At 37.7% G+C, this 14,595-nt stretch overlaps 1 protein-coding gene across 1 annotated transcript in view; it reads left to right on the top strand.

Moving 5' to 3' along the window:
• Positions 1–14,595, top strand: part of abcc6b.2 (ATP-binding cassette, sub-family C (CFTR/MRP), member 6b, tandem duplicate 2) — a 70,204-nt gene that overhangs the window by 29,100 nt on the left and 26,509 nt on the right. The window contains exons 4-8 of the mRNA XM_051715560.1: positions 1,204–1,341; positions 8,274–8,399; positions 8,506–8,567; positions 8,663–8,794; positions 9,091–9,297. Coding sequence (XP_051571520.1) covers positions 1,204–1,341; positions 8,274–8,399; positions 8,506–8,567; positions 8,663–8,794; positions 9,091–9,297 — 665 coding nt within the window. The remainder of the gene's footprint in view (positions 1–1,203; positions 1,342–8,273; positions 8,400–8,505; positions 8,568–8,662; positions 8,795–9,090; positions 9,298–14,595) is intronic.

Genomic DNA, 14,595 nt, shown 5'->3' with positions numbered 1-14,595 from the left:
ACAATGACTGTATGCATCCTGAGTCAGTAAAGATATTATTGATTAATTATAATTAATGATATTATGTATCTAATTGTTGTGTAAAAAATATGCAATTATGACTCAGAACCAGTGTTGGGTGTAATTCAAATACAAAGTAATTAGTTACTGTAATCTAATTAATTGACTTTTTAGTAAAAAAAAAAAAAAAAAGTAATGTATTACATTTTAAATTCTTGTAATCAGATTACAGTTACTGACTTTCAATGAATTCTTTTTAAGTAAATTATAGGGTTATGCTTATTTCTAATATATTATTTATGTAGAATACATTAATTACGGCCCTGTAACGAGTCATTGAAGGAGAAATGTGAGGTGCTGAGTGTGTGTTACAATGAACAAGTAATATAGACAATATTTTGAATTTGTTGAGCGTAAAAGTGTTTCAGAAAGTAATTTAAAAGTAATTTAATTAGTAATGTGATTACTTTTCAATGAAATGAGTAAAGTAATCTGATTACAATTTTAGAGAAATAATTAGTCATTTGTAGTGGATTACTATTTTTAAGTGACTTACCCAGTACTGCTCAAAACAATGTTGGTTAATGATGGAGTGTTCAGTTGTGTCTGAAAAAGAAAATCATGCATTAGTTGTTTGTTAGCAACACAATAATCATTCAGAAATCCAATGGTTGAAAGTTATGTAATGTATTATGAAGTTATGTTTTCATTGGAACTCTTTTAGAGGATATTTTAGATTTATGATCTGTTATATTTAAACTTGCTTGAATGAACAAATCTCTTTTTAGCTGGAGCCCTTTCTGGCAGACATCTCCTATAGGAATCAGGATAAATAAGCCTCTTTTACCTCTGCTCACAGCAGACACCATTGTAAACAGTTGTTGTAGTAAATGACTTTTTTACAGATCTGACCAACAAGACAACTACATTTTACAGTCTTGACACAGACTAAACTTTCACAATACTCTGTGTAAACCAGTATAGATTCAAAAAATCTTTCAAACACAATGTATCATCAAAGAAATGCAATTTTCTCTCAAGACACAGTATCTAAGCTGCCAAAAAAATATCTGCATACAGTCTCACATGTTAACATGGGAAATGCTAGAGGTATTCAGCCCTGTGTGTTCACGTGTGTTTTGAATTTCTCTTGTCTATACTGTTCATTACTAGCATTATGATTGATATAATGTGTGTCCTCAGATACTGGCAGTGTTTGTGATGCACTTGGAGAGATTAAGGGGCTGTCGTTCCTCTGTCTTCCTCTTCCTGTTCTGGATACTGGCTGTAGTCTGCTCACTGGTGCCTCTCAGAGCCAACATACAAGCTATTGTAGATGAGGTTTGTACATCTTCAGTAAGTCTGAATATTGTTAAAAAATTACTATTGATATTGTATATCCAGTGATCTCAAAGTATTTGGACTCTTAAGTCATACTTGAAAATGTATGAACGTCAGTGTATTACATAGCAAAATACAAAGCAAGTGGCATTTATTTTAAAGAAAGCACAATTTCCAAGCAAAACAAGTGGAACATGTCCATAGTTAATGTGATGAACTCTTCCTGTGGTTACTCTTCTTGGACACCTGTGTGCACTTGAGGGGAACCGACTTTATACATCCACTAAAAATCACCTTGAGACCAGTTGGTTAAATGTAATTGCAAAAATGTCTGAGAAAAGTTAGTTCTGAGAAAAGATCTAGCATCATTTGTTTGCAGCGGACACTTGCTTTGATATGTTGTGTCTAAGGCAATGCAATTCAGACACTTAATTTTTAAGTGTGGCTTACAGTAAGTGTCCAAATACCTCTTGGAGCCACTGACAAGTTATCTTATTCTCAGAATGTTTGGCATTAGAAAATGTCTATATACTTTTAATCTCCCTATATGCATGTGTAACATGGACCTTGCATGGTTTTTCTTATGAATGTTACCCAATCTCACTCTCTGCTAAATATATCTATGTTGTGTCTGAGAGACTAACACGGTGGTGCGTAAACAGAGTGCTTACAGATGCTGCTCCTCTAAGTGTTGACGCAGCCCTACCCTGTAGTCTGGCGGCCTGTCGATTTTCCCTTTCCTCTTCCCTCAATGCCCTCTTTGTCTGGAGCTGCGGCACTGCAGAGAGCAGTCACAATCAACACTGGTGCTTTTCCAGACAGATAGGAGAAGCCACATATGTCTGCATGTGTCATTACTGCCTTCCACTTTCCCTTCATCTGACTCTCGCCTGCTGTGCTGCTCCCCCTCCATAATTACTTCACTTTGTTTTGTCACAGACGCAGCAGTCAACATGTTGACATTGGATAAATACATTTAACTTACGTGCAGAGATAGCATGCATATGTTGAGTGTGGAATGTTACTCTATAGGGCTATGCACAAAATTTGGTATATTTTTTCATAATGGTTACACTTTAAGATCTAATGCTCAAAACAATTAATTGTTTTGAGTAGGGGAAAAAGTTCAAATAAATTAACCACGATGAGCATTTAGAACCTTCTCTGTCTTTTGAGTTCATGAAACTGACATCTTTAAGTAACCTGAATTGTTTTGAGTTTAATGAACTTGTCCCTTTAAATTTGCAAGATCTTAAATTTAACTGAAACTGAGCAGGGGATTTCTATTTCCCAGTATGCTTTGCATGGCACTCGTCAGGGAGAGTAAATGTTAAAATTAAGTGTTATATAATGTGTCTTTGTGCAAGATGAATGTAAAGGGGGAGACTTGTTAATGTTTAGTTATTTAGAATAGTTTCTGTTATGTTGGAGTTTTGGGGGTTATCATTATTGGAAATAGTGGAGCTTGAGCTTATTGAGGACAGGTACAATGTATGTTCGTTCTACAGTCAACTGCTTTACTTGCTGAGCAACTGTTGTACTAATCAAAGCAAAGTGTTTCCAACTAGCATGCCATCAGCAGATTAGCATTCAGTGTGCTAACTACTTCTAGTTAGGCTAGTATTAGCTAGTTAGGTTCCCTCTACTTGAAGTTTTTAGGTTGAGTTTACCTGGTAAAGTTCAGCCAAGAGTTAAATTTAAAATTAAGTGCCATTAAAATGAGTTAACTTTCTCAATATTTCAAGTCAAGAGCAATTAACTTAAATCTGAAAGTTCTATTAACTTAAACTTGGGAGTTTATTAACTTAAAAAACTGGATGTAACTGACTGCCTAAAATTTCTTGAGTTCTGCTAACTTATTAGGGTTTACAGTATACAAGAACTGATGAAAAATAATAGTGATGATGACGATGTGGCAATGAAAAAGGCTCAACCCAAAGGCAATTACTAACACAAACTGATGACTCAAGTCTGCAAGCCAATCAAGACATCAGCATAAAAGTAGTTCTAGATGCACAGAAAGAAAACACATTCTCACATACTGTTCTTTTCTATCTTGGCCTCCTAGAGCAGTGGGTCCCAACTGACTATGGTTGAGGATGTTTTATTGGATATCAAGTGGCGACCCAACACACACAGTACCGAAATTGTTTTTCATATAAAAGTAAACAATAATGTCCTTAAAATCTGGAAGTGATGGTTTCCCAAACCATGTTTGTCCTCATTACAATTTAGCCCATATTTAATGTAGTTCAGGTCGTATTTTCATTTTCCTTGTGTAATTTTGTTCATGGTTTTCAAAGATGAGGGCATGTCACAAAGGTCCAAACTGTTCATGTTGCATATGCATAATTTAGCTAACTTTGACCAAGTGAAATTATTTTGCGTCAAAACACTGCAGAGTTTGATTGGATGCACGACCTTTGATGTTATCAACAACAGAAGTTTTTCTACTTCCTTTTAACATTTTATAAGCCTGTTTCTTTTGTTATCCATTCCTAACAAAACATGATTATATGGTTCGTTGCATTTTATTAGTTGCATTTAGCATTGTTTTTCCATGCTCTCCGCAACCCTATCAGAACAAACCTAAAACCCATTTTTGCATTGCAAGATTTGCAGTCCAACATACAGTGAAGCACTATACTCATTTCTAAATCCAGATTAATTTTTTTAGAGCAATTCATTTAAAAAATACTCCATACCATTTTCACATGTAGACACAATAATGAGACTTGTACAGCTTAGTGACGACAGCCCATTTGTTTACATAGGAACTGCAGCTTGGTTTGTGGTGGGATCTGTTGTGCCCTAAATGAGCCCTCGGCCATTAGACAGTACGTCCAACAGCAATAGAAAAATAACTGGTGCTTTGTCCTCTCATACCACACTGTGGGAGGATATGTTCCCTGACCAATTTGAGTTTCTCCAAACTGTATAACCGTATAGTGTGGCAAAAAAAGAAATCGCAGTATCCTGCATTGTGGCATCCAGAATTTGGACTATGACCATGCGAGTAAACGAAACTTGTTGACATATCCTTAAAGAGGCCTATGGTGCCACTAACCTACAGTTCTCTCACAGCTTGACCATTTGACACCGTTTCTGTCAGAAGTCCACAGGAATGGATGCCCTCAGTGGCTTGTAAATCTTTCAATAGCAGCTGCAGGTCTCTGGCAAGGGTGCAGTTTTGTACTTCAACTCTGGGCCTCAGCACATGTTCACTCTAACACTAATGTTGAAACTTGTTGCAGTTTCACAACATGTTTTGGTATCATGTGCTGCATGGATTAAAGGCAGGGAGGTGAAGCAGGATCTGAATGTACCTTTAAAACAGCATATGAGTGACAGGCATAGCAAATTTCCTTGGATGGTTAATAATTTGTCCTCAGCTTTGGTCCATTGGTTTTGAGTTCACCAGTGTTATTATCATTAATGAATGCCAAGGGCACCTGCAGGATTTCTACAGGATTTCTACTCTGGGAATGCACAGAAATCTGACCAAATAAAGAAGTGTACCATTAGGGAGCATGCTTGCATGCAAGATCCTATACTGATTATGCTTAATAAGCCGACAACATATGTAGTCATGTAAACGCCTTAAACCATATCGGCACAGCAGGCAAATTTTTACCCATTACCCCGTTTTCGGTTTGCATGTAAAGATCTTTACCAGCATTCTTACCAGCTTGTTTACCTTTTGACGTCAAAAGCAGAGAAAAATCAAGAAGGACCTGGCAGAAAATGTAATCTCATTGGCTCATAGGCATACATGATAGTAAATGTGTCCGAAGTTGAGTTTAGTCAGACAATTTGATTACTGTGCCAACTCATTAGTGAGATTAAGTTGTTGTACCTCACATGTGTCATTTCAGTATTTAAATAAATGTAGTGCCTTTCAAGGCAAGTCACTCCACTCGGTGACCATCTTGAGAATGCTCCCAGGCAGCTATTCTCCATGGATACAAGCTGCATAAAACTACAGCTCCTATACTTGAATGGAAAAAGACCGAAATCTTGGTCAAGATAATGATCAAAAAAATTTATTTCAAATCAGCATTAAAATCTGATAACAATAAATGGAGCTTCTTTAGCTCAGATCACAAAAAAAAAAAAAAAAAAAAAAAATCAGACTAGTCCAGCTACTGTGCATGCGCGTTTCCAAATTGACAGACAGGCGATGTCTGTATCTAAAAGGTGATTGGCTCTTTTACCTGTAACATGGGATTTACGTCTCTACATCCACCATAATGGATGTTCCAAGTTCTCCAATTCATTTTAATATAAGTGCTCCACCTCGGGCTAAACAGTCTCTGGTAGGACTAAGTTCATGGACTGATGAAGAAACGAATTGTGCTGATGTGTTTGTCGTTCAAATCTGTAAACTGTCATTATAATGCACAGAGAAAAAAACCTACTTCTTGCAATGGCCTAGAGATGATGTTGTTGCCTCTGCCCAAGCAAATGTTGTCCCACGTTGGTGTATTTAATTCAGTCCTTGGGCCTCATTTCTAAAACACATGTACAATCAGATTTGATCCTAAATTGCATGGATTTTTTTTCTAAGTTAAAATTGAGAAACAAATGAGGTTTTATGAAGGCAGAAACTGACGTGAAGTAAATCCTGTGTACATTTTTGTGCTCATGCACCAGTACGTCAGTGGTCATATATATAGGAGATTATGTATGCGTCATGTATGCCTATAACAGAAGATTTATTTATAGCCCTTTCATGCACATGTACATTAGAAAGACATTTTTTAGACCTTCAAGATAACAGGCTGTTGCAATATACAGTATATAAAACAGACCACATTTATTGGAGTGAGAAGGACAGGGAATAGTTTTCAACCCTTAAAAGAAATGAACATAAATCAATATAGACTATACAGACAGGCGAAATCACCCCCTTGCTAACCCATTTTGTCAGTTCTGAAAAGAAGTGACTCAAGGGCATTGACAGTGCCTAAAAGCCTAAAATGAAAACTAAATGAAAACATTAACTAACATAATTGGAAAAATTATGCATTGAAACTTAAATATATTTTACATGACTCTAAAACATAGTATATAATAAAATGTAAAACCTTCACAACCTTCATTGCCTTCATTAAACAAAAATGCCATTTGATATCGATAACACTCAAATTCAAATTATATCAGTTATCACATTATTTTTGGCCACCCTGAAGTAATAAAATCTTAAATAAAAAATAATATTCTAAAAATGTAAACATTCATAGAGTTAAAACTAATAAAAACAAAACTAAATTGAGAAACAAATAAAAATATATAATAGAAAGGAAAAATAAATTAAAAACATGTGTGCCAGTGCCCTTTCTGCTTGTAGGTGTTGTGAATAAGGGATTTTAGAGGGGTTTCTAAAAATAAGGATCTGCATAAGAGCATAAATGTATAAATGCAGTGGTCTGGATTTTACCATGATTTAAGAGTGTACAGAAGAAGGTTGGTTGTATCATTAATCCTAGCTTGAGGGCACATTTAGGTCATTACAATATGCCGAGGTCTTTGAAAGGAAGGGAGGGGCACAGCAGGCAACATCCCCAGTAAACACGCCCCATTTCAGCCACCAGACCCACCTCCGCACACTGTGGTGAGACAAAAGTGGGCAGCTGATCTTGGATCAGCCCTGGTGTTAGGGCAGGCGGAAGAGAAAATATGAATATGGTTCCACAGGAAGTGTGCAGCTCTTGTGGTGAATGACTTTGCCAGTAGGCAATGGGAAATCCCTGGCAAATGTGGATGCATCACTCATATACTTGCTTGGTCATCTCTGCAGAATTGGAGACTGAAAACATTGGGTGTTATTGAATTAATAATCTTTTGTTGGATTTTTGTGCTTTGCAAACAAAGTTTTATTGTTCATTACATTTGAAAGGAATAGTTCACACAAAAATGGAAATTATTTCATCATTTACTCACCCTAATGATGTTCCAATCCTGTATGACTCTCTGTATGAAAGTTAATGGGGCTCCAAAATGACAAAAAAATATAAAAATAAAAAGCACTATAAATATATCACAATAACTGAAATGTACTGTAAATTTTGGACTGTTTCTCTCACAAAGCTATTCTATGGCTTCAGAAAACTATGAAAAAAGCACTGGAGTGGATGAACTACTTTTATGAAACTTTAAAGGTGCACTCAGTAACTTTTGTCTTTGTGTCATCTTGGACTTACACTGACACATAGCGGCTTAGATGCAGCATAATTTAAAATCGATAGTTTTCAGTTTCAGATGCCATTGTAAAAATTTATTATTCACAGTCAGTCATGATTACTTTAATCAGTGAGTGAAAGTGTCAAATAAAAGGACGGTTACTGAGATTAAGTGAGTAGTATTCGTCTGGTCATGTGATTCTTACATGGCAGCTCCCATGTGTGGACACTCTCCATGTAGAATAAAACAGCTTTTATAAGATTACTGATATGACTGGAGTCTTCATTTTAATGTGAGTGCTCATGATTTCCTACATATATTGCAAAATTACAATTCATGTCTTTAGGAGTTAAATTTTTTTGAGAGTGCACTTTTAATGGTACTATTTTGTCTTTATTGAGCTTGAAAACCTAGATCCTCATTCATCTGGAATCATATTGTATGGAAAAGAACAACCAGTGCATTATTCAATATATCTCCTTATGTTTTCCTCAGGAGAAAGTAAAAAGGTTTGAAATGTCATGAGGTGTGAGTAAATGATGACAAGTTTTCATTTTCAAACAATCCCTTTAAACCTGTTGCACAATGGGTGTCTCTTCCACTGCTTAAACATAATGACTTAAAACAGACAGAAACAATTATCAGGTTATTTACAGTACCCTTAATAGCAGTTTTCAGAGTTATTATTGTTCATTCATCATCCACAATGTTGTCTACATTCTGCTAATAATCAGTCTTGTGTTTTTCAGGGTTTCTCTGCAGATGCAATGCGATTTGTTGCATTTTTTGCGTTCTTCTCCCTCCAGCTGGCTCAGCTAATCCTCAGCTGTTTCGCTGATCACCGTCCAGCATCTCTTAAACCTGTTTATTTAAAGGTACAGTGTCTTCCATGCCATATACTAAGACATTTTTTGAAAGAAGATACTTGGAAAACAGACAAACAAACTAATAATTGGACATGCTGATTTCTCCTTCCACCAGAACCCATGTCCAGTAGAGGATGCTTCTTTCTTATCAAAACTACTGTTCTGGTGGTATGGCAGGTATAGCCATTTTGTTTTCTCTCTTTTTATTTACATCTGAGATTCAAAAACCCACAGACTCTCAGAAGCACACATACTGTATTTGTGCTCTACAGATTGGTGGTAAAGGGGTACCGCTCTCCTTTAAAAGCAGAGGACCTCTGGTCTCTACGAGAAGAGGATGCATCTGAAAAGATCATCTGTGATCTAGAGAAAGAATGGGCCAAGCAATGGGCCAAATTCCAACAGTAAGATACCTGATATTAGCACTGCTGTTTTGTTTTGTTTTGATTTGATTTTCTATCCAGAGAGGACAATTTCAGTGACAGTTGTGCTCACATGTGAGATTTCTACAGTAAAATATGTCTACATTAAAAATCTCTTCACTCATAGCCACCGATGTATTTGCATTATCAGTTAACAAAATTGGTGTGTTATGAAACTTTACTTCTTTACTCTGTAGCAAAAATGTTAGCAACATGCTATTCCAGAAACCTACACTAAAAGTGGGTTTGAAATGCTGTGCCCTCTCCTTCAATCACAGGCAAGAGAGCTCTCTGAACGCAGCTCAGGCTCTTGGTTATAAGCTGACTGAACAAACTCAGCTGCTCAGAAAACTCCATAAAGAGCAAAGCTCAGGCTTCTGCCTGCTTCGGACACTAGCCAAAAACTTTGGACACTATTTTCTGACTGGGACTCTCTGTCTGATCATCCAAGATGCTTTCATGTTCTCTATCCCACAAGTGTTAAGGTGAGTAAAGAGGTAGTGCTGTCATGAAATGTAGAATGGTTTAGCATATGATATACTGTTTGCAGACATTAGTTGAAGACTTTTTTTTTTACTGACTATCATATCACTCCAAATCCGTTATGACTTACTTTCGTGGAGCACAAGATGAGAAATTTTAAAGTATGTTCTGTTCTTTCCCATACATTGAAAGTGAATGGTGACTGAGGCTGTCAAACAAGTTTTCACATGAGGCTGTCAGTCAAGTTCTCACATGAACACACATGCCAGGAGCTTCTCTCATGACCTCATGAACGTGCAACAGACATCAAGATTTTTACTGAATGTACCAAAATGACTTAAATTTAGCATTGTTTCTCACCAAAACCTACTGAATACCTTCAGAAGACTTGGAATATGACTTACAACCTATGGACTTCTTTTATGATACGTTTAGGCCCTTTTAAGGCTTTAAAGTGAGTCACTGTCAACTGCCATTATATTGAAAAGACAGAGTGGGATATCCAATAAAACATCACCTTCTGTGTTACACATAAGAATGAAAGTCATATGGGTTTGTCGTTTGGGTTTGGAACGATATGAGAGTGAGAAAATTATGACAGAATTTTCATTTTTGGGTGAACTAAGGTAACAATCACATGGTTTAATGTTTTACAGTGTATAGTCCAGAAGAGCGATGACAGATTTATGACAAAATTATACAGCCAAACACTAGATCTAAAGAGCAGGATTGCTCTTTAAAAAACCTGTAGCACATAAGTATAAAGAGAGCAACTAAAAATCTATGAACTCCCTGACACTTGCTCTGTATTGAGTGTGAACCTCTCGCTGCTGAAAGGAATAACAACATATTGTACTGTGGTACAGCCAAAAATTGCCACTGTTAATTATGTCCCATTCACCATGGCACTTAAGAGAGTCTGCTCCCTGCAACATTGTATTCTTTGTGGCCAAACTAACTACAAAACACAGAAACTGGAGCTAGATCATCCAGCCACAATAAGCCACTCCTTCTCGAATAGGACTAGCAAAGAGCACTGTGATGGGGGATCACTACTTTATAACCAGAACCACTGAATGTGAGCCTCAGGAATTATGGCTTCACTACCATCATAACACCCCTTTACAGTGATTGTGCACTCTGAGAAACTTTGATTCATGTATCTGGGGATACAATTGTTATGGCTAGTATGCTGGTGTCCCTATTAGGCTTCTTCACTTGCTTGGTCATTCAGAATCACTAGAAAGACCATGGTGTCCAATAAGTTTGACTAGCACCAAACCAGCATAAACCAGCCTGGGAATTAATGCTGGTCTAAGGGGCATTCACACAGAATATTTTTCTGTGTAAACTATGTTAGATGGACATCTTTGACCATTTTGCCAAGTCATGCTGTTTTTTCAGCATCTCATGCAGAAGTGCCACATTTTTTAGACAGCATCTCAAGTTAAAAATAACTTTATCTGTTAAAAAGAGACTTGTGTCTCAGCAGAACAAAAAATTGGTGTTTCACAATCATTGAGTGTTTTCAAACCAGGAGGGGCATTTTTCAACCGCTTTACATGATTTGCCTACTACACTGAGATTCCCTACTTTCATTGTGTAGTTGAAAAATGCCAATCCTGGTTTGGAAAGGCCCACTGATTACTACATTGAGATTCCCTACTTTTATTGGATAGTTGAAAAATGCCAATCCTGGTTTGGAAAGGCCCACTGATTACTATATAGAGATTCCCTACTTTTATTGGATAGTTGAAAAATGCCAATCCTGGGTTGGAAAGGCCCACTGATTACTATATAGAGATTGCCTACTTTTATTGGATAGTTGAAAAATGCCAATCCTGGTTTGGAAAGGCCCACTAATTACTATAAAGAGATTCCCTGCTTTCATTGGATAGTTGAAAAACGCCAATCCTGGTTTGGAAAGGCCCACTGATTACTACACTGAGATTCCCTACTTTTATTGGATAGTTGAAAAACACCAATCCTGGTTTGGAAAGGCCCACTGATTAGTATATAGAGATCCCCTACTTTTATTGGATAGTTGAAAAATGCCAATCCTGGTTTGGAAAGGCCCACTGATTACTATAGAGATTCCCTAATTTTATTGGATAGTTGGAAAATGCCAATCCTGGTTTGGAAAGGCTATTGATTACTATATAGAGATTCTCTACTTTTACTGGATAGCTGAAAAATGCCAATCCTGGTTTGGAAAGGCCCACTGATTACTATACAGAGATTCCCTACTTTTATTGGATAGTTTAAAAGTGCCAATCCTGGTTTAGAAAGCCCCACTGATTACTATACAGAGATTCCCTACTTTTATTGGATAGTTGAAAAGTGCCAATCCTGGTTTAGAAAGCCCCACTGATTACTATACAGAGATTCCCTACTTTTATTGGATAGTTGAAAAAATGCCAATCCTGGTTTTGAAAGGCACACTGATTAGATTCACTACTTTCATTGGATAGTTGAAAAATGGCCATCCTGGTTTGGAAAGGCCCACTGATTACTATATTGAGATTCCCTACTTACATTTTATAGTTGAAAAACACCAATCCTGGTTTAGAAAGGCCCTCTGATTACTAATGTAGAGATTCCTTACTTTTATTAGATAGTTTAAAAGTGCCCATCCTGGTTTGAAAAGGTCCACTGATTACTACATTGAGATTCCATACTTTCACTGGATAGTTGAAAAACACCCATCCTGGTTTGGAAAGGCCCACTGATTACTACATTGAGATTCCATACTTTCACTGGATAGTTTAAAAACGCCAATCCTGGTTTGGAAAGGCCCACTGATTACTACATTGAGATTCCCTACTTTCATTGGACAGTTGAAAAACACCAATCCAGGGGCTCATTCAATCTCAAAATGGTGTGCACCGTTTTGCTACGGTTTCCGGGTTGAAAGACATGTTTCCTCGAAAAGGTGTGAAATGGTGTGCAACAGGCTTTGAGGTACATTTTCTCTCATTTGGTGGGTGTGTCAGAGGTGTTACCCAATCAGCAGTGATGTGTATATAAACCCCGCCGTATTAAAAAGGCAGTACGCACAATGGATCCAACTAAGGTCCTTTACAAATGTGTCCACTGCAGCTTGGTGTATGCAACAATTGAACACATTAGAAGAAATGTTTGCCTTGTCATCCTGAAATCCAAGGCAAATGTTGGATCACCATAATTAGGAACCACAGTTTCCACATATCCCTTCACTCGATTGGGATGTTCTCTGCTATTGTGGACAGCAAGGGCAGTGACTGTAACATCGAGCGTATTTTGTAGTATTAAACACGTATTTAAACATTTCATCAGGCTCCGAAAATTCTTTGAAAAGAACGCAAAGAATAGCCTTCTCAGCTGCCATAGTTGCAACGCTTGCGTAACACAACAGGGTGTTCAATGCACCACCGTTTACGTTTAAATAAAAGTTTTGCTACGTTTTGTTGGGGCTGAACGTGCCCCTGGTTTGGAAAGGCCCACTGATTACTATATAGAGATTCCCTACTTTTATTGAATAGTTTAAAAATGCCCATCCTGGTTTGGAAAGGCCTACTGATTACTACATTGAGATTCCCTGCTTTCATTGGATAGTTTAAAAATGCCCATCCTTGTTTGGAATGGCCCACTGATTACTACATAGAGATTCCCTACATTCATTGGATAGTTTAAAAACACCCACTGATTACTACATAGAGATTCCCTAATTTCCCTGGGTAGTTTCAAAATGCCCATCCTGGTTTTTAATAATTTTTATGTTATACACCCTGCTATATATCTGTTCTTTGAAGTCAACATGGCAAAGAATTCAAAATCCTCGGGCTCTGGAGACATTAAAAGACACTTATGTGCTCAAGCTGAAACCTCTGACAGGCCTGCAGACCAGGGACTCAGTTTGGACGGTGTGGCGGGAGAAATTCAATATCAACCGTCCAACATGTCTGTGATGCTGACGAAAGTTGTTGCTGACTTAGAGGATCTTGCTGTAATACGTCGATCGATTACGGCAATGGAAACAAAGACTGTTGGTTACAAGACTGTCGGATGTCGAGAAACGGATCAGTTATCTGGAGTCATCAGAAAGGGAATTAGCTGCTAATCCGCTAGCGACCAAGATAGACTCTGGAACGCATTTTGGAAAAACTGGAAGACCTTGAGAATCGTAGCTGGTGAAATAACGTCCGAATTGTTGGAATTCCTGAGCATGAAGAAGGTCGAGATGGTGAAATTCCTAGACGAGCTCTTCCTGAGTCTGCTCAACATAACAGGTCATAAATTGGAAATCGAGCAAGCTCACAGAGTCTCGGCTCACAGATCCGTGGAAGGAGACAGGCCCAGATCATTTCTCGCCAAATTTCTGAGATCATCCGATAAAGATCTTGTGTTACGTGAGGCGAGGAGCAAAAGAAGGCTTTCTTGGAAGAATCACAACATTTTCTTGTTCCCCGACTTTGCGAATTCGACGAGAGAAACGGGATCGATTCAAGGAATGTAAGAAACTCTTACATCAACGGAAGATTGCTTTTGCACTGATGTTCCCGGCCAAGCTGAGAATAGATACTAAGGATGGCCGCAAAGTATTTACATGTCCCAAGCAAGCACTGTCCTTCATAGAAACAATGGGGTGAGTAAACCATTTGGTGTTTCTCATGTGGCCCCCGAGTGGGATGTCTCGCTGTATATACTCTTGACTGTCTGAGGAAGCTGGGAGCCATTTTTGTTTCTTTTTGTGCTGGTTCCACCGGCTGGAGTATGTTTTGTGGAATAACACTCCTTCAAGAAACTTTTGCATTGACGGATGACCGCTTTTACACTGAAGTTCCTGGCCAGATTGAAAATGGTAACTAAGGATGGCCACAGAATATTTACATGCCCATGACAAGCGATGTCTTTTATGAAGTTGATGGACTGAGGAAGTCATGGTGTGTTTCTTATGTGGGCTACGAGTGAAGTTGACTCGCTCAATACACTCTTGACCGTCCGAGGAACTGGGACGCCTGTTTTGTTTCTTTTTGTGTTGGTTCCGCTTAACGGCTGGAGTTTGTTTTGTGGAATAACACTCCTTCGGACAGTTGTGGATGAATCTGCTCGTTCTTTGTGCTTATGCCTCCTATTGGCTGGACACTCGTTTGACTGTCTGAGGAAACTGAATGGCTTATATATATATATATATATATATATATATATATATATATATATATATATATTTTTTTTATTTTATTTTATTTTTTTTTTGTGCTGGTTCCGCTAGAGGCTGGAGCTTGTTTTGTGGTGGAACACACCTTCGATACAGTTCTGTG

Source organism: Myxocyprinus asiaticus, chromosome 14 (genome assembly GCF_019703515.2).
Source record: "Myxocyprinus asiaticus isolate MX2 ecotype Aquarium Trade chromosome 14, UBuf_Myxa_2, whole genome shotgun sequence".
Lineage (NCBI taxonomy): Eukaryota > Metazoa > Chordata > Actinopteri > Cypriniformes > Catostomidae > Myxocyprinus > Myxocyprinus asiaticus.
The sequence above is the reverse complement of the archived record's forward strand: the minus strand, read 5'-3'. Positions and strand labels throughout refer to the sequence as shown.